This window comes from Mytilus trossulus, chromosome 9, assembly GCF_036588685.1.
Source record: "Mytilus trossulus isolate FHL-02 chromosome 9, PNRI_Mtr1.1.1.hap1, whole genome shotgun sequence".
Taxonomy (NCBI): Eukaryota; Metazoa; Mollusca; class Bivalvia; order Mytilida; family Mytilidae; genus Mytilus; species Mytilus trossulus.
In genome coordinates, this window is record NC_086381.1 from 38315990 (window position 1) to 38343362 (window position 27373).

Genomic DNA, 27373 nt, shown 5'->3' on the forward strand with positions numbered 1-27373 from the left:
GTTAAGTTTTACGTAAGTTTGCTTTGCTGTAGGTTGTGTCGGCCATTACATTTTGAGTTGCTCAGTGTAATGTAACATATAAACGGCGCGTTATACATGTATGTAATCTACAGCTAATTGGTTGCGTTTTAAATGGGCAAGAATTTACAAAACAAAATACGTTTATTTTATATTTTATAGTTAACATTACTTTATCTATGCACACGTGTTTGAAGAAATTATTAACTTGATCCTTCAAATATAAGATTAAAATTTTCTTTGTATGAATGTTAATAATTTTAATTGTCGATGTTCATTTATTGGATATGCCATTGTAATTTTCAATGTTAATTCAAACAGTTAAATATAGGATGCCATTGTAATTGTCAATTTTCATTTAAATATAGGATGCCAAGACCAGCAAATAACCAAGCTGAGCCAGTGCGCAATTTCAGAAGGAGAGGGCCTCAATTGAATGAAAATAAACAACCTCCACAAAGACGTCGACACAATGACCAACATGTTGAAGTTGTACAAGATTTGAACATGCCTAATCCTGTTCAGCCTAACATTGACAATGACATTCAAATTGAAGCACCTCTACCCCAGCCAATAGGTGCGGTTGATGATACTATAGTATTTGATGAACCTAATATGTTGCCAAATATAAATGTAACTGACATTTTCATTAGCCAAACAGTTAAAGAAAAAAATTGACAATTTCAATAGATTGACTTTTCTAAAATGCATAAAAGCAATTTCAGTAGTCAATTTGATAAGCAAAGTTATCTAGGTTTAAATGAAGATGGTAGATTGATTAAACATACAAATCTTTCAAAAAAGAAAACAATCATTAATATTGAGACCTGGACAGACGCTTTTTTAGCTTATTCACAAGTTTTGATTCAGAGACATCCAATGAAAGCCAGTCAACTGTTTGGTTACATAGTTATAATAAGGGATGCAGCAGCTGATAGTACTATTGAAAAGTGGTACATGTATGATCAGCAGTTTAGATTAAGAGTTGAAACAAATCCTACAAAAAAATGGAATATAATTGATTCCCAATTATGGCTTCAAATAATGGCTATTGCTTCAATTAATACGCATGCTTCGCAACAGCCACGCAGTAACACATGCTATGACTTTAATTTCAAAGGAGTTTGTTCTCGTAATAATTGTTGGTTCAGTCATACATGTTTGAAATGCTCTTTGAATCACCCATCCATAAGTTGTAGAAAAAAATAGGTTTAGATAATAACAGCCTTGGGCGATGGGTAATGGTAACAGAACTTTTGAATCAAAAGTTCCAAATGGCAACAGACGTTTTCAGCAAAATTATTGAAATAGTTAAACCCAAAAATAATTGTTATCAACACTTTCCTTCATTTAAATGTCAGATTAAAAGAAATTTCAGTTTGACATATGACAAATTAACAATAAGGGTTCTCGCCCTTTAAAGTTGACATATTGGAAAATATGTTAACGGATTATCCAAATCTTTTTGATGCTTTGTTATTATTAGATGGTTTTAAACAAGGGTTTAAATTTAATTACACGGGCCTTAGATATTCAAAGGAATTTGATAGTTTAAAAGTACCTATTGTAAATGAAAAAAACAAAGGTCCAACAACCATTATTGAGTACCTTGGTTTAATAATTGATTCGCAGAATATGATGATAAAAATTTCCTTTTAACAAAATTACGAAGTTGTTGGAATTAATTGATTACTTTGCAAGTCAAAGGAAGGTTACGCTTAAGCACATGCAATATTTAACTGGTTGCTTAGCATTTGTACAAAAGCCTTGCCATCAGGAAGGGCATTTAGCAGACGTTTCTATAGTTTATTAATTCAAGTAAAAAAGCCACACAATTTTATTAGAGTTTCAAATGGCATGAAAAAAGATTTATTAGTTTGGAAATCTTTTTGACAACATATAATGGGCATACATATATTCAGGATTTTGATTGGGTTAATAGTCCTGATTTTGAATTGTTCACCGATAGCACAGGTGGAAAACAATTAGGCTGTGGAGCCTTTTTGAATGGATCATGTGCATGTTTCAAATGACCAAGCAACTGGGCAAAAGACATTCTCTCGGATATCACTTATTGTGAAATGATTCCTATAGCTTTAGCAATCTTGTAATGGGGGAGAATTTTACGAATAAAAATATTCTTTTCCATTGTAATAATTCTGCCGTAGTGTCAATTCTAAATTCAAAACCATCAAAATCTAAACGAGTAATGTAAATTGTGAGAACAATTGTTTTATGGACATTAAAATATAATTTTCAATTTAAAGCTATATATTGTCGTCAGTAACCAATATAATAGCTGATTCTTTATATCGTGGACAGTTAGAAAAATTCAAAAAGGCGGCCCCAGCAGCAGACGTAGAACCTACACCAGTGCAACAGGAATTTTATGATCTCTTGATTTAGAAGCGTCAAAACTCTTTAATGCGGCTTTTTAAAGTAGCACGAATAATGTTATGAACAGGCTGAAAAGTCTTTCTACAAATTTCTTTTAGAATACAAATTACCAATTATGTGCTCACCTAGTCTGGACTAAATGATGAAATACATAGCGTATTTGTCCAAAAATTATTATGCGTCATCAACTTGCAGTTCTTACATTTCTGGTTTGTCTTTTAAACTAAAAGCCGAAAATTTTGAAGAGATTACACAATCCTTTTCAATTAAAAAAATATTAACTGGGTTTGACAGATTGTATTCACGTCCTGACATCAGACAACCTATAACAGCTGAAATGATGACAAACATGCCTAATGCGATATTGAGATTTCGTTTTTCTAATTATGAAAGCTATTTATTTAGGGCAGCTTTTTCATTAGCATTTGGGGCATTTCTCAGAGTTGGGGAGATTACTATAAGATCTGTCAAGGACATGGGGTATGTTTTGCAAAAAGATGATGTTACAATGGATTTTAACAAAAATGTTATCTATGTTACTATTCGCTTTTCAAAAACAGACCAAAGAGGGTTGACAACTACATTGGCTTTAAAATCAAACAGTTGCCTAATGAGTGCTCTATCAAGTTACAATTCAGCAAGACCAAAACCAAAACGTTCCTTACTTTTGTCATTTGGATGGGAAGGCAATGACTAGATATCAATTTCATTCAATTATTACAAAAACATTACAATATCTTGATTAAGATATTAAGAGATTCAATACCCATTCATTTAGAATAGGTGCAGCAACGCATGCATTTTAAATGGAAAATCTGAAGAAGAAATAAAAAAACATGGGTCCATAGAGGTCCTCTTCATTCAAAAGATACATTCGTATAAATTAATTATAATCTTTAAGCAATGAGAGACATATGGATTATTGGCTCCTCCATTATAAAAAGGGCTTCTGACCAAATTGAAAACAGACCAACTTGAACTAATTTAGGCTTTGACAAAAAGGGATCCCGGGTGCGGGAATTTCTCGCTACATTGAAGACCTGTTGGTGACCTTCTGTTGTTGTTTTTTATTTGGTCGGGTTGTTGTCTCTTTGACACATTCCCCATTTCCATTATCAATTTTATACAACATTAATTGGCTTGTTTTGTCGGGAATGAAATGGTTTAATGTGGACAGAACGATTGATGCCACCTTAATTTGGAGAGGAGTACAATAAATTTTAAGTATTCATTGTAGTGGAAAAGATTTAGTCTATTGTTGTTATGGCGCCTTGTTGTTTCACATGAGAAGTACTTTTCATTATTTAAAATGCACGATGCCGAATACATTAATTATATGGTCGTTTATTGTGTCTCGTCTTCGTTTGAAAGGTGCTTTGAATAATAATAAGATTGAAAATTCTAGACGTCGAATAGATAGAGGAGTAAGATCGTACATCAGTAAAATAGGTTGTAAAACTATTAAACACTTGGATTTTGAAGACAAACATCAAGCCAGATTTGATGCTGATGGTGTTCTTCTTTCTTTTTTGGAAAATGATATTTTCATCTATACAATTCAAACTGCAATTGATCCTTTTATTGATAATTCATCAAGAACTTTGTATCCTGATGAGTTATAATACTGAATTTAATTTGAGACTGCATTCATTGGTTTAATTTACAAATATTGTTAAATTACTTGTTGATTTGTGCAACCAAACATTTGAAAAAAAATGCATTTGATTTATTGTCTAATTTGTTTATTGAATTGATATTTTAATTTAAAATTGAAAATTATTTGTCATTGGCTTTAATTTGTATAAATGTATCTGGCGATGTTAACAAATTTTGTTAACTTTGGCGGAATTTATCGATTTGTGGTGCTGGAAGCCCAGTTGTCACCTCGACAGTACTGGTTGCCCTTTACTGAACCAAGGACAAACATTAATTATATTGTCATTGAATGATTAGTTCCTTGGCCTTTTGTAAACTAGTTGTTGTTATGATTTTGTTGAAAAATTAAAGCCATGAAAAAATTCGCCAATTCTAAAATAGTGTTGTTTTTATTCATGAGTCAAATAATAGAATCTAGAGACACAGGAACTGTTTGAATATCATAAGAATTCACCATTTTGCTATATGTCGGTTTGGTAGTTTGATATCATATACAATAATGAAATTTAATCAATATGAATTAAATTATTTATTGAATTGATAAGACTTGGATTTGTCTCCCTTTTATGTTTTGATTGTTGCAAGCGAAACTAAAACCGGTTCTGTAATACAGTTTTTTCTGTTCATAAGCGATACGCAATTATCTCGTGCATTTATAGGCGGGAAGTTCAATATAAAACCAGTTGTTTCGGTATTATTATTTCATTCTTTAACAAACTGTAGACGAGTGCAAGGACAAAAACCCTCAACACCCTACCCCAATTTAATATTTGTTTGCTGCCGTTATGATTTATAATTACAGATTTTGTTATGCGGTCTTTACCAATCGTCATAGCTTTCAAACATGTTGACATTTGATGGTTGATGATGTCATCTACCAAAGCTGAACATTACAAGCAATGTGTATGGCGGAATTTATCGATTTGTGGTGCTGGAAGCCCAGTTGTAACCTCGTCAGTACTGGTTGCCCTTTACTAAATCAAGGGAAAACATTAACTATATTGTCATTGAATGATTTATTCCTTGGCATTTTGAAAAACTAGTTGTTGTTATGATTTTGTTGAAAAATTAAAGCCATGACAAAATTCGCCAAATCTAAAATAGTGTCGTTTTTATTCATGAGTCAAATAATAGAATCTAGAGACACAGGAACTCTTTGATTGTCATAGGAATTCACCATTTTTCTATATGTCGGTTTGGTAATTTGATAGCATATACAATAAATACTGAAAACATTAACCCGTTACTAAAAGAAAGTTATACATTAAGTAAACACCTTGATTCACAAGGAGTTTATACTTGGTCCACTTTTATAAAAGATTCAACACAAGAAATGAATATTGATATACAAAAAGTAATGTCCTGTCAAAACATGGAACAAATTAACAAATCAAAGACTTTGATTAAGAATATTACAAGTAAATTTACTCGAAAATAAAATAAATAGTTTGAACGATAATAACAAACTTTTTCTTTACAAAAATATTAAAGTCAAACAAGACCAAGAATTTTATCTTAAATATCAAAATTTTGAAACTAGACGTTTATTTACAAAAAAAATGAATTAGTGACCATAATTTCCTCAATGAGAAGGGCAGATATCTTAAAATACCTCGAGACAATAGAACATGCCCAACTTGTAAAACCTTAGAAGATGAAAATCACTTTCTCCTCCACTGTCAAATTAATAACGTTTTACGTATAAAACCTTTTAATAACATGGCAATACATAAGCCTATGTTTTCATATCTATCTGATACACAAAAACTAGTAGTCCTACTAAATCCTTTTAATATAAACCAAGTGAAAAAAAACAGGTTCCTTTATAAAACAGTCTTTAGAGCTGAGGACAGGGGACTCTAAGTTAGTTTTACTTGTATATATGTATAGATATGTGTTATTCAACACATTTATTTTATTGTTGTTATTACTTTTGTTTATGTCACAAGTATACTGTTACTTATATGACAAATGAAGATTATTATTATTAATTTAAAGATTTATTTTTTTAAACAGAGTGAATACAGTAGAACGCTTATACCCATACCTTATAATCTCAAGAAATTAATTTTCAGTACTAGTTAATCAAAATATAACATAACGGACATAGACTTGTCAAATAATAAGTTAGAAACTGTTGACCTGAGCAACAATATTTTGACACGCTGGATTGGTCCCTTAAGAAATGTTAAGAGTTTGAGATACCTAGACCTATCTTCAAATATGTGCTCGAACGTGTCAACATTTTTTTTTAGTCCAGACTTCAACTTGTTGAAAGAGTTGTTATTAAGTAATAATCTACTAGGACTGGCTTTACCATCTGATAGTCATGGAAACACATTCCAACACTTGCAAAGTTTAATGACACTTGATTTATCTCAAAACAGAATATCCAAAATACCTAAACTGATTTTTAAGTCTCAAAGAAAAATGGAATTTCTGGACCTTAGTGACGATTTTATCGAAAACATTGACTTTCAATTATCACATTTTATAAAGCTGTCATACCTAAACTTAAAAAATAACTTTATAACATTTTTCGATACCCATACTATTGTCGAGGTTATTTTTCTAGTTGACAAGGTGAACAATCTGTCTATAAACATGTTGGAGAATAAACTGGTATGCACATGAAATTCCAAAAGTTTAATAGATTGGATAGGAACTACAAGTGTAGATATTGTTGATAAAAATCATTACTTTTGACAATTATTGACAGGAAAACGTGTTCCATGGAAAATATTCCCGAACTCTACAAAAAATTGGAAAAAGATTGTACATCTTATGAAAAGCTTACTTATGGACTAGTTGTAACAATCCTACTTTTTATAATGTTTATGATCATAGGTATATGCTATCGATTTCGATGGAAGCTTAGGTATTTGTATTATATGGTGAAAATAAGATATCGAAGTCAAATACCACAAATTGACAAATATACAAATGAGTATATGTATGACGCCTTCGTGTCTTATGCAGACGAGGATCCATTATTTATTCACACACAGTTACTTCAGACACTTGAAAAAGAAAATAATATTCGCTTATGCTTACATAAGAGAACCTTTTTATCCGGAAATGATATCGCGACTAACATTACTTCCGCTATTCACAATGCAATAGTCGAAAAACTGTTGTCGTTATGACCTACCATTACTTAAAGTCATACTGGTGTATGTTTGAGTAAAATATGGCGCGAATGGAGATTATCTACGAACGCAATAACGAAAATGTACTTTTCCTTGTGGTCTTTGAGCAAATATCTGCTTGTGATTTTCCTTTGCAAGTCTTGGAGGTCGTTCAATCCCAATCGAACATATAATTCCCAAACGACGTGCAAGGGGGGATGTAGTATTTTGGCGGCAACTTGTTACGGCATTAGAATAACATTGTACCGAAACATTTCAAAACATCAAAATATCATTTTGTAACAGAGTAAAAAAGCGTTAGTTCGCCTTCTTTCGGAGGTACAGAAATATATCTCATATCTAAATTCCACGCAAAGACTTACGCGAAAAGAGTAGTAAGTTTATGTTACGTTTTTCAGTGACAGCATTTTGTAAATGATAAATGAATACCAATCATTTGATTTGATTTGTTGTAATTGTGAATTGTGACCATTGGGATTAACCCTATTAGTTTTAGACGCCAATCTGAAGACCATCTTCGATGCAAAAATAACTGTTTTATATATGCTCCTTTTAGTTTGTTTATAAGCTTTTACAGTACTTCAGGCATACTTCATAAAAATACTTTAATATATTTCTTGTTTAATCGTTGCCAATAAAAATCAATAGTGTCGTTCGATATAAAAAGAGTTGTTTGTGAGACCAAATGTAAATTATCACCTGGCGTGTACGAATGTTTTTCTATCCATTGCGTGTATATAATTCGATTGCATTCAATTTACATACAAGAATGAATACATGTTTTATATTAACTGTTCATCGAAAAAAACACTTAGTTTTTCTAAAATAGGAAACATGTCATTATCTTATATTTTCCAAATGCAATAACACTTTTAGCAGATGTTTTGTGGTTATAAATAGGAATGCAATCTAAATTGCTTCTATTATTTGTCATCAAATATGAATCGTTGTACATGTACTACCATGTCATTTGCCTGGGTTTTATTTGCTAAATTGTCTTGGTAAATGATATCACTTATATGCAAGTATTAGATACATCTAGTCGCACATAATAGTCCAATGCGGTGTATCTTATATACTCTCAGATATTAATATCAATGCAAAAGTTTAGTTTTAAATAATTTAGTAGGATCCTGTCAAGGATTTACCATATGTTGTTGATAAGCATGATATATGCAGGAGATTGAATTTCATTTTTTTTTTATAATCACTGAACAGTCCAAACATCTGTAAATAATACAGAGGGCATGATTTGTAGTAAATTATCTGTTGGATCATAATTTTGATGAAGTAGAACCATTTCCTTTTCATTTTTTCTTGACATCCATGGATTGTTCGTGTCGTAAATACGCGCAAGGTAATTAATTTAGTAAGGAAGAATACGTTTTTTTATAGGAAAAACTTATTTTTCTAAAACTACCCCCATAACTAAAAGCATATCTCACTGACCGATACATTTTACGTCCTGCTAATACCTGTGGAGAGCGATCAATAAGAAAATGTTTAATTGGACGCGTTTTCTCTTTTAAAACATTTAATCTCAATTTTGTGAAATTTCGCAGTATCTATATCAATAATATCCATACATGTACCTTCACGAATTGGTTGACAGTTATTGAATAACCGTTTCAAAAATGATATCGGAAATGTTTCTTACGTCGTAACTACAATCCCATTCCCTTTCATGAATGTGACCTACCGATTTAGACTATTTACCGGATTTGTTATCACATAAGCAACACGACGGGTGCCACATGTGGAACAGGATCTGTTTACCCTTCCGAAGCACATGAGATCACCCGTAGTTTTTGATGGGGTTCGTTTTGTTTATTCTTTAGTTTTCTATGTTGTGTCATGTGTAATATTGTTTGTCTTTTTGTCTTTTTCATTTTTAGCCATGGCGTTGTCAGTTTATTTTAGATTTAAGAGTTTGACTGTCCCTTTGGTATCTTTCGTCCCTCTTTTTCAATCTAAAAAAGTTTTCAACAACCAACAATGATAAGAATACCAGAAGAATCAACAAATTATTAACAATATTTTGACAGTCAAATACCATGCAGTGAAACATTTATCTTATCGAACATCTGGGAGGGTTTTGAATATCCACTTTATATACACAAATAAAGTGAAACAAATATTAACGGACACGCGTAATCAGCTTGTTTTTATTTCTCGATTAAATATGATGCAAATTGTACAAATTGACATGTGAAATAAGAAAAATCGATTTGATCATATGTCACTCGGAAGCAGTGACCCAATTAAGTCAAAAAAACACAGCTTCAAACGGACGCTTTACTTGACGCTTTTCCTACGTGTACCATTGTGTTACCTATATTTTGTAGCACTGTTCATATTTTGGTTAAAGTCTTCATGTACCGATGAAAATTAGCTACACAAAGCAAAAGCAAAACCGAAACTTTGAATTATAAGATATGGTACATTACAAACATTTAAAGTATATACGTTTTTGACGTTTAAAGCCACTTTTAAGGTAGATCATCAGTAAATGTTTTTTGAGACAGAATTTTTTTTATAATTTACCAAAATGAAGTTTTTACTATGCTTTTATCAAGAATATAATAAAAAGTTTGGGTCACCGTGCTATTTTTCAAGCTGTGGGTCATTGAAAATTGCCTTAATTTGGTTAGTTTGTTCATGAAAAAACACATTAGTGTGCATAGAAAAAAAACTATGAGACAGATTGTTGAAATAAATTGTGAGAAGATAGGTTTCATAATAAGTTTTAAGAAAATAAAAAGAAAACACGGTGTCACCGAACTTGTTTTATTGCCTTAAGTAAAAATATAAAATTTCCCTATTAGCCCAGCATAAATTTTGTACTAAAAGAGTTATCTTCCCTTAAATGGCTCATTTGATAAAAATGATTTTAGAACCCAAAAAACTGATATTTTTTTAAATCCTTTGAATAATACAATTAATTAACAAGTTTTCTTTATATATAGAAAAACAGTCTAATCATTGAATTGCAAATCTTTCTCCAAATTTGCAGATTTAGGCAAATAACTAGACCGATTTTATCGACATTCGATAGGAAAACTGACAATCCTAGTCAAGTCAGATTGTAGTCGAATGCAACCACATGAACGGGTGTTTCACGATTTTCATTTCGTCCTGTAATGTGTATATGGTATATTTTCAATCGATAACATTTCTGACAATATTTTTTTAGTAAAAAAATCGGTGATAAGACTTATTTGGTTATTCACATCAAGGAACAGAGGGGAAAACAATAGAAAAATCCGTCGTCATATACAAAACACACATTTAAATGTACAAGTCATGAGACTACCCATAGTCCTCTAGATTCGGAGAAGGCAATCGCTAAAGTGACGACGCCCCTAATCGTACGAATGATGTTCAATCAAACCAAAGTTTTTGACGGAAATGCAACGAACTCGAAATTTGGCTATAGTTGGATTATAGTTGCTTACCAAATAATGATGTAACTGTGTAGTTTAGAATTCAATGGAAAAAATATGGACGACTACATGTAGATCTTTTAATTTTGACCTCCATAATTATTCCGGAACAACCTTGATATCACATTTTGACCATTTTGAAAATACATCAATAAAATTGACCAATGTTTTGAAAATACATCAATAAAATTGACCAATGTTTTGAAAATAGAACTGAAAACGTTATCAGTAGTAAAAACACAAGGGTATAAAACTATAAATGACTTACGACGTCCTATCACTTATTATTAATACAAAGTTAAGTAATCATCTTGACTGTTTTTATCCAGAATCACATGAATTAAGGGATACCACAGAAACGGCTTCTTCTGATTCATATTTTGACTTAACAACTGACAATGGGGTGCAGTGGGAAACTAAACTTTAAGAAAAAATAGTTTAGTTTTCTTTTTGCAAACTTCGTGTTTCCGAAAGGTTGACTGCCGACATGGAAGCAAGGAAATTGTGGTTAAGTCAAAGTCTTGGTCGCAATGGTATAATCTGTTTACAAATACCTCTGAGCCAACTTGTGTGATAAAGGATAGTACTATTGGGACTAGTTGCATAACTTTGTATCTTGAACTTTTCTGCAATATTGAGCCTATTAACTATGGATATATATTGACTTCTCTTTCATAATTACGACCCATCGTATAGTGTGAACAAAACACTTTAAATTTTTGAAAGACTAATGCTTTTCTACCTCGGGCATAGATTACCTTAGCTGTTTTTGGCAAAACTTTTAGGAATTTTGGTCCTGAATGCTCTTCAACTTCGTACTTTATTTGGCCTTTTTAACTTTTTTGGATTCGAGCGTCACTGATGAGTCTTTTATAGACTAAACGCGCGTCTGGCGTATACCTAATTTAGTCCTGGTATCTTTGATGATAAAATTGAGAATGGAAAAGGGGAATGTGTCAAAGAGACAACAACCTGACCATAGAAAAAAACAACAGCAGGTCACCAACAGGTCTTCAATGTAGCGAGAAATTTCCGCACCCGGAGGCGTCCTTCAGCTGGCCCCTAAACAAATATATACTAGTTCAGTGATAATGAACGTCATACTAATTTTCAAATTCTACACAAGAAACTAAAATTAAAATAATACAAGACTAACAAAGGCCAGAGGCTCCTGACTTGGGACAGGCGCAAAAATGCGGCGGGGTTAAACATGTTTGTGAGATCTCAACCCTCCCACTATACCTCTAACCAATGTAGAAAAGTAAAGTTTATTTACACTCATGAGTTTTTAAGCTTAACAGGAATGTGCTCCTTACACAACGACTACTTTAAAAAAAGAAAAAAACGACTGAACACTACATAAGATAAGTTTTCTGGTCATCATTACGACTATATTGACTGTGATGGTATGTTTCTGTCTCAACTCACTAACAACATGCTTGTTCCATCTTAAATATTAGAATAGTTGTTTAATCTGTAGTTTTACATTTTGAGTGTGAATTTACATTGCAGAGAATGTAGATGAGGAAAAGCTTCCGGTATAGGCGCACTTGTTCTCGCCTCTATTTGGATTTTATGAAATTCCCTCACATTTATGATACTCTGATGTGTCATCGTAATCGATTTCTGAGATTCGAAAATGAGAGACTATAATGGCTCAATTTGCTATATCTATGTTCAACTAAGTACCTTCTTTGTTTTAATAAGAGTAATTCAGTACGTAGTTCTCTTATGATATAGTTTTTCATCAGTTGAACCATTTCTAGCAGACAGTACTGAAAACTGCAAAAAATATAAGGAACTCAAAACAAGAAGGAAGGAACTATGGCCAATTTAGAGACAATCATACCCGATTTTTCAAATCTCATAAAGCTTTTAATAAGAGAAATCCAGGTAACACATACCAATTTTAGGAATAGTATAAATTTAAAAGGAGCAAGTTATGTGCATATTCTGAGATACTTATTCTACAATCAGGCCTCGAAGGCATAAAACTTTGCTCAGTGCTCGGAGCAAAAAATTCATGCTCGAAACATGAAATCCAGCAATTTGATTGTGATCGTGATGCCTGGGGTTTTATTAATTCGGCATAGATTTTTATATGATAACATATTAATAAATTAAATGTTCGTCTTTCAATAAATAAAAGATCAACATGTGTATAATAAATTAAACACCTACTGTAAATATATAAACAGTATAAACATATAAATGACAACCCGGATGCCATTTTACCTGTCGTAGTAATGTATATAAATGTACATATATCGGAACTGTTAAGTGTCCAAAAATCTCTATAGATCAGTGGAAATGCTGCTAGAATGTTGAATGTTGACGAATAAAATGGTAGTGGTGTTTACATTCTTGTAAACTGATTTACGGATTTAGAAAGAAAACGTGAGTGAATAATATCTGTCTTTAACAAATTGTTAAACATTCTAAAGCGTTGCTAAGGTATTCCCCATAATAATTGTAAGCAACTTTCCTTTTTTCAACTTGTGTGGTTCTTTCAATTCAGTATTTTATTAAATTGGTACCTTTACATGTCCTCAGCATGTTGTAGTTAATAGATTTTGCGTTACCCAACTGAGGATTGTAACTGGGAGAAATTGTCTCTATTTTCAGATGCGAATACAAAATTTCTGATTTTCATCATATTTTTATTGTGTAAACAACAGTTAAATACTGTTAGATCTGTAAAATACGGAAGCAAATATTTGTTCTTTTCTGACCGGGATTCGAACTCATGCAGCTGAGATATCGTGAATCAAATCGCCTTGCACTATTCCCGGTGCGCTAGAGGACTCGACCCCCTATGCTCGACAAAAATTAAGCTTTCAGTCAGCTGAGATATCTATAATAGAGGATCTTACAAATTAATGTAAAATGTAGTCACAGAATTGATATTATATGAACATCTGAACCCGTGACAATTCTACGAGAGATTTTATCCATCGGATCACAAGTGATACAAGTATAAATGATCGGAACACATTCTGTATATATTATTCGCCTAAAATATATATATGAGATGCTGCAAATTACACCTAACAGTGTTAAAATGAGATTTTTATGCTGACAACTTTTCGGCTCTCGACGGGTATCGAACTTCCAACTTTGTTACACTTCAACACAAATGGCTTAGCATATATGTATAAACGTGTCTTATAATTGTCTACATAATAGCTGTATCTTTTTTTCGTATCGTTCTAAAATTCATAAAAGGCGCATTGAATTTGTTGAGGCTTTAAACAACTATTGAATCGATATAATCAAAATATAGATCTGTGATTTTGTTATTCTACATATGAGCTCATTTGAATTACATTAAATTGCATATATTTACACGAAGGACAAGTAATTAAAGAATTATATTTTTCTTTTTGGTATTTCCAAAGGGAACATTTGATATGGGTTTTATCCATTTTTGAATGCATTGGAGATCTTTCATTGTTCCAATGTTTGCTCTTTATCTTAAATGGGTAAATAATATGTATTATTCCTATACATGTAACATCCAGTTATCTTTTAACTGAAGTATGTGTTTTTTGTATATGTATGCTGTTCTTTGTGTACTTGTTAGTTCTGTCTTTTTTTATATACTTTGCTACTTTTTTTTTAAATTTGTATAAAAAGCGCTTACTGTTTGTAGCTGTGCCCATTGGTTTATGTCTGTAATTTTTGGTTCATGTCTGAGCTCATTGGTTTATATGAGATGCAAGTTATGTTTACAATTCAAATTAACAAATCTGATATTGTTGAACATACATTTTTATTCGTCCTTTAATGAATTTCAAGTAATTGTCATAAGATTTGATACTTTTATATATGAAGACTTAAAGACATGATGATTCGTGTTCCAGTGTTTAGGGAAAGGTTTACTATTAAACCATAGCATGCAAGACCTTTCACTGTAAGTATATACTTCCCCTTCAAAATTTGAATGCTTGACATGAGTCGGGTTGAAAATTTCAGCAATCAAAAGTTTTGTATTGAACCATTACCAAAGAGAGGATAAGCTAAAACAAAATATTTGTCTTAAAATTTGTTTTGATTAAAAGAGTAGAGATATGAGCAGTACCAATGATCAAATCTCTTAAAAAATGACAACAAAACGTTAAAAATGTCATGCGTACGCTGCACTTTTCTGGTTTTACCTTCATCAGGACGGTCAATACCAACTATTTCAAAATTGATCATAAATAAGAATCGAAACAGTTGAAGAGTTATTCGACTAATAAAGACCTACCAAAGAAGAACAAAACTAGATTTTCCGTATTTAACGTACGATTTTACCAGATATTAAGTTCCAATGATATCGACAACTGTATTACATGTAGCAACTGATTTGAAAGTATTTGCACACTTCACAACCAGGTTTATCAATGCCGTTTCATGTTTTTATTTTTACGGAAATAAATCATTTCTGTTCAAAATCGAATCAGACAACTGTTTCAGTGGTGAGACACCACACTCGAACAATCGGGTTTATATCATTTTCTGGACAAATTTATGCTATCACAACTGCTCGTGTCGATGCGCAAAATTCATCAATTTCATCCTGTAATATCGAGAAGAGATGATTGACATTCGGTTAATAATAGTTTTTATATCTAAATTTTAAATGTAGATACATCGATTTTATCCGCAAACCAAGATACTTTTGTATTTAAGTGTTAACAGCATGACGAAATGTTTTTTATTTATATTTCAACATATTATCGCGTGCATCGTAAATTATATTTCAATTTGTTATTTGAACGGTAATATAAAAACCTCAAAGCCTGAATTCTTTACGATAAACTTAGCTTAGACTGGTAATATAAGCAGTGTCACCTTACTTGGCATCACTATTATATGCAATTGTCAAATTGTTTATCAACGGAGTTAATCAAAACCTTTGGTTAAGGTTTGAAGCCAATTCAAATGTCAACAATGTGTTGTATGAGAATATTTAATACGCTTTATTATCTCATGCAAACGATCTTTCAAGATTAAACATTCAATCATTTAACTACCAAATTATTACTACTGAATTAATTTAAAATCCTAAGTATGATTAAATATTGAAATATCGGATGCCTTAAGAAACGATCAACAATGTATAAATTCGTAATGCAAAATCAGCATTTGGTCAGTATTTAAAACTGTTCACGATGAAACATTTAAAAGTTCATACGGCTGTCCATCGGGATGACCTCTGAAGACTTCCGATAGTAAATCATAAGTATAAATATATACAAATATTATATTTCGTTGGGTTTTTTGGAGGGTTTTATTTGTTAAATATTTTAATTCGTGGGTCAGGTCTTCACACGATATTCAAGTAAATTGTTTTTTAACAAATAGAACTTTTCAGTTGTAGGAAATTAAATCTGCATTTCATCATCGATTGTTTTAATTTTTGAATATTTCAAAGCTCAACTGTTTTGTTCCAAAAATATTTGTAGTATTACCTATATACAAACGTAAAGATACAAAGTTTGTATCATATTGCAATTTGCATAAACAAATGACTCTTTGTCTTTCTGACGAAAACGATTCTGAGAATATTTTTTTATTAATTTTATCATTCATCAATCAGTGTATTTTTATGTTGTTTTTTTTCCTTTGACAATATCGTTCATGCTTTTTCCTCATTTTGAGGTATTGAATATCTAAGCAGCTATCGTTGATAAAATTTTTCTGATCTTTACATAATCAGGAGGAACAGCAGTTTCTTCTCAACTTCTGGCATCAGTTGTTGTGCAAAAACTCTTTCAAATCATCTAAATCTTCAAAATAGTTGGTAATCTTCTCATAGTTTTAACAAATACTAATTACTAAACGGTCTGACAGTTAAAAAAAAGCAAGGTAAAATGTGATATCGAAATACTTTATACAATTTCTTTCTTATTTCTCTGCAGCGGTACTCCATAAGTACAGCAATGATATCTCCAGACTATAAGTATGTCGTTGCAATTGATCTTGGAACTACGTCGTCAGCATATGCGTACGCCAAAAAAGAGGACATCAATTTAGACAAAAATCAAATAAACGTTTTGTGCAATCAAGCTTGGGGTGTTGGAAAACACAACTATATGAAAATAAAAACTCCCACCAGTATTTTACTAGATGAAAACGGAGAACTGGATTCATTTGGATATAAAGCAGAGTACAACTATGACAAACGTGTAAAAGACGGAGTCAACGATTTTTATTTCTTCAGAAATTTTAAAATGGCTTTATATAAAAATGTAAGTACATAATTAAGGATATTTGTTTGATTGATAAAAATCTGCTTTGTTAAAGGGGCACTCACTAGCTGAGAGATATATAAAAGCTCTAGAGAATGATGTATTTTGTCCATCATTTATTAAAGTAAAATAGTAAAATGATAATTCACTTTCAGTATGGTTAAATGTTGTCAAATTATGTCAAGTACTACTGATGCTGAATTTTGCACTTGCAAGTAGATAATCCGACCTCATTAAATCCTAACTAATGTAAACTTCAATCTAACCCCTCAAGTAGAGATGAATAACGTATGTATTGTGCGTGGTGGTTAAGTTTTATTTAAAGGAAAAAATGTTAACATTTGAAAGGATGATGATGACTGACAACTCATTAAAACAGTCTACTTCAACATTAAGCAGAAAAAAATGAATATAACAGTACAAACCGTCATAAAAACAACGGACAATCTCCTCTACTCCGGTAAAGACCTAGAGATAGTTATGGTCTGGTAATCTCTTATCGATTGATATTTCTGACGTATAAAACATGAGCATACATGGATTCAATTTGGTCTTTCAAAGGTTAATATCAGAAATTGAAACGTGTTCGCTTTTATAAGGGTCGATATGAATAGGTTATTTGAATAAAAGAAAGCAATGGTTTCTCATATTTGGTAATATAATGCTTGATTGAAAAGATCACGTTCTTATATTTTTACTCATCTCACATCATATCAACAGTAAACATAAATATAACATAACTATTACAAAGAGCATAATAACATTTTTGTTATAATATTTGTATTTAGAATCCTACATCGGAAATGGTCATATTTGATGTAAACGATAGGCGAATGATGGTGCAGACTGTATTTTCAAAAGTAATTTCAGCGTTTATGAAAGAATTTATAGAATCAATCACTAACAGTGGCAATACTATAAGCAGTGAAGAAGTCCGGTGGGTGGTCACAGTTCCTTCAATATGGTCAGAAGCTGCAAAACAGATCATGAAAAAATGTGCTCATTTGGTAAACATTGTGTATATCAAACATCTGCTTACCTTTTAATCAACTTGTGCGTATATTGTTTGACTTTTATCAGTATCATGGAGAAAATCTAAAGAAGTTTGAAATTGTAAAATAGTAATGTACCGTCGTAAGACCAACCGATCTGTTTTAAATTTACTGGGTGGTTGTTGTATGTATCATTTTTTCTCAATTTAAAAAAAGAAGATGTGGTATGATTGCCAATAAGACAACTGTACGAGAGACCAAAATGACACAGAAATTAACAACTATAGGTCACCATACACCCTTCAAAAATGCACAAAGCCTATACCGCATAGTCAGCCAAAACAAAAAATGACTCGAAATAACAATGTGACCTAATTCAAAGGAGAAATCTACTGGCCTAATATATGTACACAAAATTAACGAAAAACAAATATGTAACACACAAACAAACGACAACCACTGAATTACAAGCTTCTGGCTTGGAATAAGCACATTCATACATAATGTGGCGGGTTTAAACATGTTAGCGGGATACCAACTCTCCTGTTATCTTGGACAGTGGTATAACAGTACAACATAAGAACGAACAAAAATATCAGTTGAATGACTTGTATTTAATAACTAAATCAATCGGATCCCATTATATTGAAGATTGCGACTTCAACATCTTAAAGAGCTGTTAATCCACATTAAATGTTTCAAAAATACACATTCATCCGAGAGAAAAAATATAAATCACAAACTATGCTAATTGTGTGAAAATAAGATATTCAAATAAACGAATTCAGACGTTCTAATTTTTTTACCTTGCACCAAAATTTCTACCTTGGCTTTAAATTGTCAGTGTTATTCTCAATTAATTACATGGGGAGTCTTCGCTAGGCACAAATGGCCTGTACCAAATGAGGAGTATTGCCGTTTTTATCAACAATTCTCTTTCTATATATGTTTGGGTTTGTTTATGTTGTTCCATTGTTTTCTTTGTATAGTTGATGTGTTTTCTTCGGTTTTGGTTTATGACCCGTATTTGTTTTCGCCTAATCGATTTGTGACTATTGAACAGCTGTATAATGCTGTTGCCTTTACTTATTTCCTTCCTTGAAACCATATATTTTTGGAATCGGTGTATATACAACTATCATATGAGTTTGGAAGTGACATTTTCTGTGCCCAAAGTTGCATATGATCTCTTTCTCTTCAAGCAAAAGTAAAAAAATAAACAGTTCTTAAATATTGCGGAAAAATGTAACCACGCATTGGCGTTATAAAGGATGCATAAGATTTGAATACTGTACTTTATGGTCCTGAAAAACAAATCGTTACCCGGAAGTGTGATTAGATGATCCGCCCAATTTACAGATTTCCTATAAAATAATCCGAACAATACATATAACCGAATCATTACAGTTGTTTTATATTGCAGGCCGGGATTCCAGACAACCAATTGATTATTGCCTTAGAATCAGAGGCTGCATCAATTTACTGTCAATATTTACACAGTAGAGATATTGGTGATACTGCAATAAGCGTTTCAAAAAAAGTAACCCAGTACATGGTCGTTGATCTTGGTGGTAAGTAACAGATTAATATGCATTCATCATGCCTACATTTATAACAATAATAACAAAAAACTTCAAAAAGTCAATTTTCATACTGTTTCAAACGTTTTCGATCTACAATGAGTTTTCGCATCGTCATGTCAGTCAATTTTATATTTTAATAAACTCATCAAAGATACCGGGATATTAAATCTAAGTAACAATAAAAAGCGTCTTTCTAACAACTATTACATTGATTACAAAAAAAAAATCGAAATTAAATTGACCACATTTCAAGATATATAAACTGCAAGTATGAACATGATTGGGACGTTAGAGAACGATTGTCAGACTGAATCACGAGAGAATGAATTTAAATACGCTAGTCAGATTACAAGTACGAGTGAATGAGCTACAACAGATTTGAATGGACTAAAATTCGGTGGTCAGACTAAATTATAATGGCATTAACTTAAGAGCGATGGTCAAACGAATGTACGACGGTTGAATCTTCATAACAAGATATTATAAAGATAACACATACATAAGTTCTGGAATGCACAAAAGGTAACAATATTATAAGCTGAAAAGCTTATTAATTAGAAAGATTGAAACATTTGTCCCGATCATATATTTTAAATAATAAAAAGGAAACAAATGGTATACCGGTGTTATATAGTCATTCTTCCCCCATGCCAGTTTTTCCCCCGGGGAAAGACTGGCATGAGCCAATCTTTCCCCCGGGGAAATTTTGGATCATTGTCATTCTTCCCCCTGCGGAAAGTTGACAATACGTATACATATAGTAACTTTCCCCTCATGCCAATCTTTCCCCCATCATAGATTTCACTATGTTTATATAGAGTCTGGAAATTAAACCGAACAGTGTTAGAATTAGATTTATTTATGAATATACAAATTTGTTGTTCATTTACATTTACACAAATCTGTCTATGAGTCAACAAGTCTATCTTTCTGTTCAACAGTCTTTCTTTGTGTCCCCTAGTCTTTTTACATTTTTAAATGACTGTCTATATGTCCGCATGCAAGGAAAAAACTACTGACTGACCAGAAGTGGTTAAAGTAATTTTATTTATTTGAATGATACCAAGGGTCCACGAAAGAGAATGGATGTGATCAGAATGTGCTTCGTGTGAATAAATATATAACATGTATATAGATATAGGAAGATGTGATATGAGTGTCAATGAGACAACTCTCTATCCAAATAACAATTTATAAAAGTAAACCATAATAGGCCTTCAACACGGAGTCTTGGCTCATACTGAACAACAAGATATAAAGGGTCCCAAATTTACTAGTGTAAAACCATTCAAACGGGAAAACCAAATGTCTAAGTTATATATAAAAAAAAACGAGAAACGAGAAACACGTATAAATTACATAAACAAACGACAAGTACTGTTTATAAGATTTCTGACTTAGGACAGGTGCAAACATTTGCAGCGGGGTTAAACGTTTTAATGGTACAAAATCTTCTCCCTTTTTCTGAAACAATAGTATAACATCACAACATTGAAAAACACATATAAATACATATCAAATGTATATTCACACGATGAAGCTTTGGTAATTATAAGCTGAAAAAAAGTAACTATCATTTAAAAAATCTTATCGTGACGTCGCCGACGTTATATTACAAGGCAGAAAATTTAGCTTATTATGCTACTTACGGGGGGAAAATTGGCCTGATCCTAGTTTTCCCCTTATAACGTTGAGGGGGAAAAGTAGGATCATGCCAATTTTTCCGGGGGGAAATATTGGATCGATCCAGTATTTCCCCCCGGAAATTTTGGCATGGGGGAAGAATGGCTATAGGACACCGGGATGGCTACGATATCATTCCAAGTATCAGTATCGATGTTTGGACAAATATTTAAAATACAAACAGTGCCTTAAGTATCTGGAATACGTTATATGATTTGTCTTAAACGTACATTTTAATCATCTCATGAAATATGACTGAGAGAATTAAGACTTTTACCAATTTGGCGTGCCATTTTACATGTTCTAAAAATCAATTCGATTAACAGCCGTATAAATCTAGAGTGACACGGACATCATTTCTTGATTGTTATAATACATAGGTTTGTCGATAATCGGCACTCTGCATTTATGTGAAGGGAACAAAGTATTAGATATGTCTTACTTTATATAAGGAATATCACAATAGAAATGGACTCGCATGAAATACTGTTTTATTGGCAATTTGTATGGCTCTTTGTTGACTCTAAGAGACGCATAACTTCATTGTTAGGGTTCAGTACAGTTTTATAGTTAGAATAAGCTAGGTTTTTCGAGTTTGGCCATTTTTAGCAATTTGTATGGATAAGGGCTAGTGTTAGGGTACATGTCACTTAAGTATAGTCCTATATGGTTTGCATCCTCTATTGTTAACTTCTTGAATGCATAAATAAAATCTGGTATTACTTATAAATGGCGGAGAACGTCAATGACTTAACAGTATAGCAATACCATTATAAATCAAACCATCACTGTCGGGAACAGTCTTAAAGAATAGACTCAGTGATTACATTCTATTTTGGGAAATGCAATTGACATGTAATAAAGTCCAAATGTGGTTTCAATTTATTTAATTCATTTTAAAAAAAGAAATATACGTAGTAAGGCTTCAAGTGTCGTTGACTGTATTTACATCTGCAAGCATTTTTGAACAGAAGTTCTCACTGCATTGCCTGTTTAGTTCGTGTTATACATAGTTACATACCAATTACTGCAGCACTTCAGCAGTTATACCATGACACCTAACATTGTATATCAAGGTGTAATACTAGTAATTAATGTAGTCAGGCCTAATAAAAGAGGAACACAAATTACCAGAGGGACAGTCAGACTCATTAATCGAAAACTGACAACGCCATGGCTAAAAATGAAAAAAAAAACAGACAAACAAAGGTACATATGACACAACATAGAAACTAAAGAATAAGCAACAAACACCCTACACAAAAATAGGGGTGATCTCAGATGCTCCAGATGGGTAAGTGAATCCTGCTCTACATGTGGCACACGTCGTGTTTCTCATGTTATAGCATATCCGGTAAATAGTCTTATTCAATAGGTCACATTCATGAAAGAGAAGGGGATTTTAGTAACGACGTAAGGAACATATCCGATATCATATGTGGAACAGTTATAGAATAACGATCAACTTTCTCGTGATGTGTTCAGTAAAATTAACGAAAGAATGATTCCAACTTCACCATTTGGACCTAATGGTTTTATAGGTTCCTTGTGTGCAGCAACCCTCTATCAAGAAAATCATGATATAAAATACAAGCACGGGAATATCGTGTCAATCGTATGCAGGTGCGTCTGGAATGTGGCAACCTAGAAATGGGAAGTTCACAATTGGAAAGCTGAAATCATCTCTTTCGATTTAAAGTTTTGTATTCAACCGACCCTCATTGTCGATTTCTAAATGTAAGTCAAGATATGAGACCGACTTAACTGTTTCTGTTGTATCCTTATCTCTAATTCAATTGGACAGATGCGTTCAACATAGTCGTAAAATTTTGAATAATTTAGGGAGATCACATCATCTATATAGAAGAAAGTAAAGTTAATAGGTATTTCTAACTTCTTATCTTTCTTCCTAAGAAGTTCCTGTATGAAGTCAGCTTCATAATAATAAAGAATCAAGAGTGGCACAATTGGTTCCCATTGGAATGTCGACAGTCTGTTTAAAACCATGTCCTCCGAACGGCATAAATATGTTGTTAGTCAAGAAATCAAGCATCTTGATAATGTCAGATTCAGAGAATTGTTTGTTTGAATCAGAGTGATCCTTTCCAAAGTAGGATTTATCCCTCCCTAAGATAAGATACTTCATTTTGCACCGACCGTCAGTAAAATCAATCCCAGAGTAGCATGTCCGCTTCTTGTCCATTCAGAATGATTGATATTTGTAAGACTATTAATATAATGAAGTACTTTGGGTCTTTGTTGTCTAAGCTAACAATTGAATTATCTAAAGACCTTTAACCTCCGGGGCCCTCTTTCTCTGTTTATGGTATATTTTACACAATTTGAATAAGTTAACGAAGGTTTGCCTTTCTATTTTGTTTTGCCAAGAGACCTCAGTAAAAGACAATCGACAGGCATTCAAAGTTTCCTCTGCATGTACACAATTACATATCAGATATAAATCAATATGATTACAATTTTTTTCTCATTAATCCTGCTGATTGCATTAAATTTATTATTAATTGACTCATTTTGCAATAGAGATTCTTTCACGCATTTAACATTATTTCATTTTGGTTCAAATTCATAACATATTGCCGATTCAAGTGTTAGCTTAATCTTAATTTAATTCTTTTTAGGTGGGAAGGTTGATATTGCCGTTAATGAAACATTAGGAAATGGTTTATTGAGAGAAATTCATCGCCCAACAGGTGAAGACTGCGGGGGAAATTTGATTAATCAAAGTTTAGTTCAGGAATTGAGTCAAATCGTTGGTGCTTCCTTTTTAAAAGACATAAAGCGGAGATATCCTAAAGAATGCTTTATCATCCAAAGAGATTTCGAAGCAGCAATGAAATGTGTTGATCCATTTGAAGAAAATAAAATTTCGCTAAGAATACCATATGTTTTTCTTCATATTATACGTGAGGAAATAAATCAAGAACAAATGGAACAAATACTCCACTTAGGACCACATGGTGAAAAAATTACCATCGAAAACGATTGGGTGTACATAAGTTCAAACTTGATTAGAGAACGACTATTTAAGCCAATAACTGAGAAAATATGCAAACTCATCATGAACATACTATTTAAGATAAAAAATCCAAGGCTGACAAAAATTCTTCTAGTCGGAGGATTTGCAGATTCAAAATGTATACAAGAGGCCGTCCGAAAAGGATTTCCAAGTAACAAAGTTATTGTTCCACATGAGGCAGATCTGTGTATTATCAAAGGAGCGGTAATTTTGGGACATTCACCAGACTTAATTCAACACGGTGACAAGCACAACGAAAGGGCTGCACAAACCGCTGTCGTAAAACATCCATCACAAATATAAGAAGTATTTTGTTCTATCAGTATGTGCTTCCACGAAAAATAACCCAAAATACACAGAAAAAGTGTTTAAAAATGACATGACTTGGTATAAACAATAAAACACCAACTAAAATGAAAGACCAGTATTAAACACTGTCGTAGAAAATTCTAAATAGCTAAGTGAATTTTTTTTCTAAAACAATTGGAGAAAAATGTTATGCGTTTTTAATAATAAAATTATTTGCTTAACTTGATTATTTAAAAAACTATTTAAGCAATTGTATCACTGAGGCAATAACATTAATGAAACTTTTTTTTTTTTTTTTTTTTTTTTTTTTTTTTTTTTCCTTAAAACTAAGTTTTATTAACATATTTACATTTGTTAATATATACATCAAATACCGGTACCTTATCCCGGCCTCGTTAACATTAGTATAATACATCTAAAATTATGGTTAATTATGTTAGTACACAAATTTTCTTAAATCCGGCTATAATTCATGTCTTTGCCAGAATGATTTTCTAAACTAGTATCTTTGTTTACAAAGAAGGTAGATAACACGTGCAGTGCATACATGTATATATATGGAATATAAACTAATAAGTGCTTTTTATTCAAGGAAATGTTTCCAAAATATTTGTTTTGAAAGGATTATTGATGTGCCGTTATCTTTTTTTCTGTTGTGAATATTCGATTGATATGCATTTTGCCAAATATGACTACAGTAAAATCGGATACTATTTTATCAATTGAAGGTAATTGTCATTTATGTCAGATTATAGATTGTAACGTTATGACTTGGATAACGTTAAACTTGTGGGGGGTATGAGTGGATAACAACAACAACAAGAGACGAATAATACATAGTACAAGTAATAACCATGAAAACATAACAAATACATATAAAACAACAGCTGACTGTTGTGTGAAAATACAGTCAAATCTAAACTCACAATTTATAAACACTATAATTTGCATGCACATACATAACCAGGTAGTTAGTTATACATGTGCTGTGCTTGAAGAAAAATTACAGTATAATCTCAATATTTCAAATCAAATATTTACATGTATATACATAAACATAAACAGGTAATTATACCTTTGCCTTGTTTGAAGAAAATTACAGTATAATCTCTGTATTTGGGTGAATGAGTCAGACATTCAGTTCATTAAATTGCTTTAATAGTCTGTCAATTTTATATCCTAAAAAGTTTCTTATTTCAATAAAAGTTCTGATCTCTTGTCTTAATATTTTGAGTGGTTGTATAACTTTTATTTTTTTGTCCGACATATAGTATACTTTATATATTGTGTAACTAATAATAGTTAAAAGTAAATTGAGTCCATAGTACTCTTTATCATGTATTTTATATCCAAAAGCTATGCTTTTTAGATTGATAACATGTCTTCCAATATTTAGTTTCTTAAGAATTTGTTGTACTTTTTCCCAGAATAATTCAAAATATGAACATTTGAGGAAGAAGTGTTCATAATTCTCTATTTGTTTACAGTGTAAGCAGGTGTCTGTTTCTACTATATGCCATTGTTTTAATAGTTGATTACAGGGAAGTATATGATGAAGTAGTTTCCATCTAAATATTTTATATCTATTATCATCTAAAAATGTAAAGATAAATTTTAATGTTTCATATGCTAGATTAGTATTTTCTAGTGTAAAGTATGATTTCCATTTTAAAAAGCCAATAGGTGTTTGCATTTCCTTTGTTTCTAGTAAGAAGTTATAAATATCATGGTTATTTAGGGTTTGAAAAGGCTTTTTGTTCATGATGTTCAGATTTTCTTTTATATTTATATTGACTTGTGTATGTTTAGAAGGTGAATTTTTGATGATATTGGTCCACTGTTTTGGAATAGCTTTCTTCAGTTTTGTGAGCTCAGCTATCCAGTTTTCCTTATTTTTTAGTTTACTTAGTATGATATCTGAGGATATATTTCCATCTTTATCTAATAAGTCATTTATAACCAGAATGTTGCTTTGTATCCAGTTTTTAAACAGTAAACATTTATTGTTGATGTTAATATATTTATTGCCCCATATTATTTGTTTCCTTATTTCCCAAAACAATGTAGGCTTTTGTATAGTTTTTTCTTTTACTTTTATCCAGGTCTTTATTAACTGCATATAAAACTCTGGGATTTGTTTTATAATATTTTTTTCAATAATATTTATATTGGCTATATTCATCTTGAATATTAAAAAATTATCTCCTAACTTATTCAAAAAATATTTTGGAATTATCTTCCAATGTTGCTCATCATTTTCTTCAAACAATAATTGTTTTATCCATTTTAGTTGAATTGTTGAAATATAGGTATCTATACAAATCATTTTTAATCCCCCTTCCGTATAATTTTGCGACAAATTATCTCTTTTAATCATATCTCTTTTCCCATTCCATACATAGTTATATATCATAGTTTTGATGTTTTGTATAAAATCTTTTGGTAATATCATGTTGCTTGCTATATATGTTATATTTGGCAATATTAGAGACTTGACTACAGTTATTCTTCCTAGCATACTTAGCTTTCTTTTTGACCACCTGTTTATAATTTTTTCAATTTTATCAGCTTGTTTTTGACAATTAAGTTTTTTACAGTTTTCTTTATTATAGCCAAAATAAATGCCCAAACTTTTTATAGGTTCTTTCGTCCAATTGATTCTTTCGAATTTATCTTTAGTATGTTTAAGTCTGCCTAGCCAAATTCCTTCTGTTTTAGTTCTATTTAATTTTAGTCCTGAGAACGAGCCAAATGTTTCTATTAAGTTCATGACTAAAGATATTTCCTTTTTGGATTTTAAAAATAAGGTTGTGTCGTCAGCCAGTTGACATATTTTTATACTACAGTCTTTTCCATTTAATTTAATTTGG

The 27373-nt window shown here is 31.6% G+C and overlaps 1 protein-coding gene across 1 annotated transcript; it reads left to right on the forward strand.

The window, feature by feature from the left end:
* The first annotated feature begins 387 nt into the window (after positions 1-387).
* On the forward strand, positions 388-24497 carry LOC134684600 (heat shock 70 kDa protein 12B-like). The gene is made up of 5 exons (XM_063543899.1): positions 388-651; positions 16570-16899; positions 17688-17906; positions 19315-19462; positions 23797-24497. The coding sequence occupies exons 1-5, from the start codon at positions 388-390 to the stop codon at positions 24495-24497; spliced, it is 1662 nt and encodes a 553-aa protein (XP_063399969.1).
* Positions 24498-27373: the final 2876 nt, after the last annotated feature.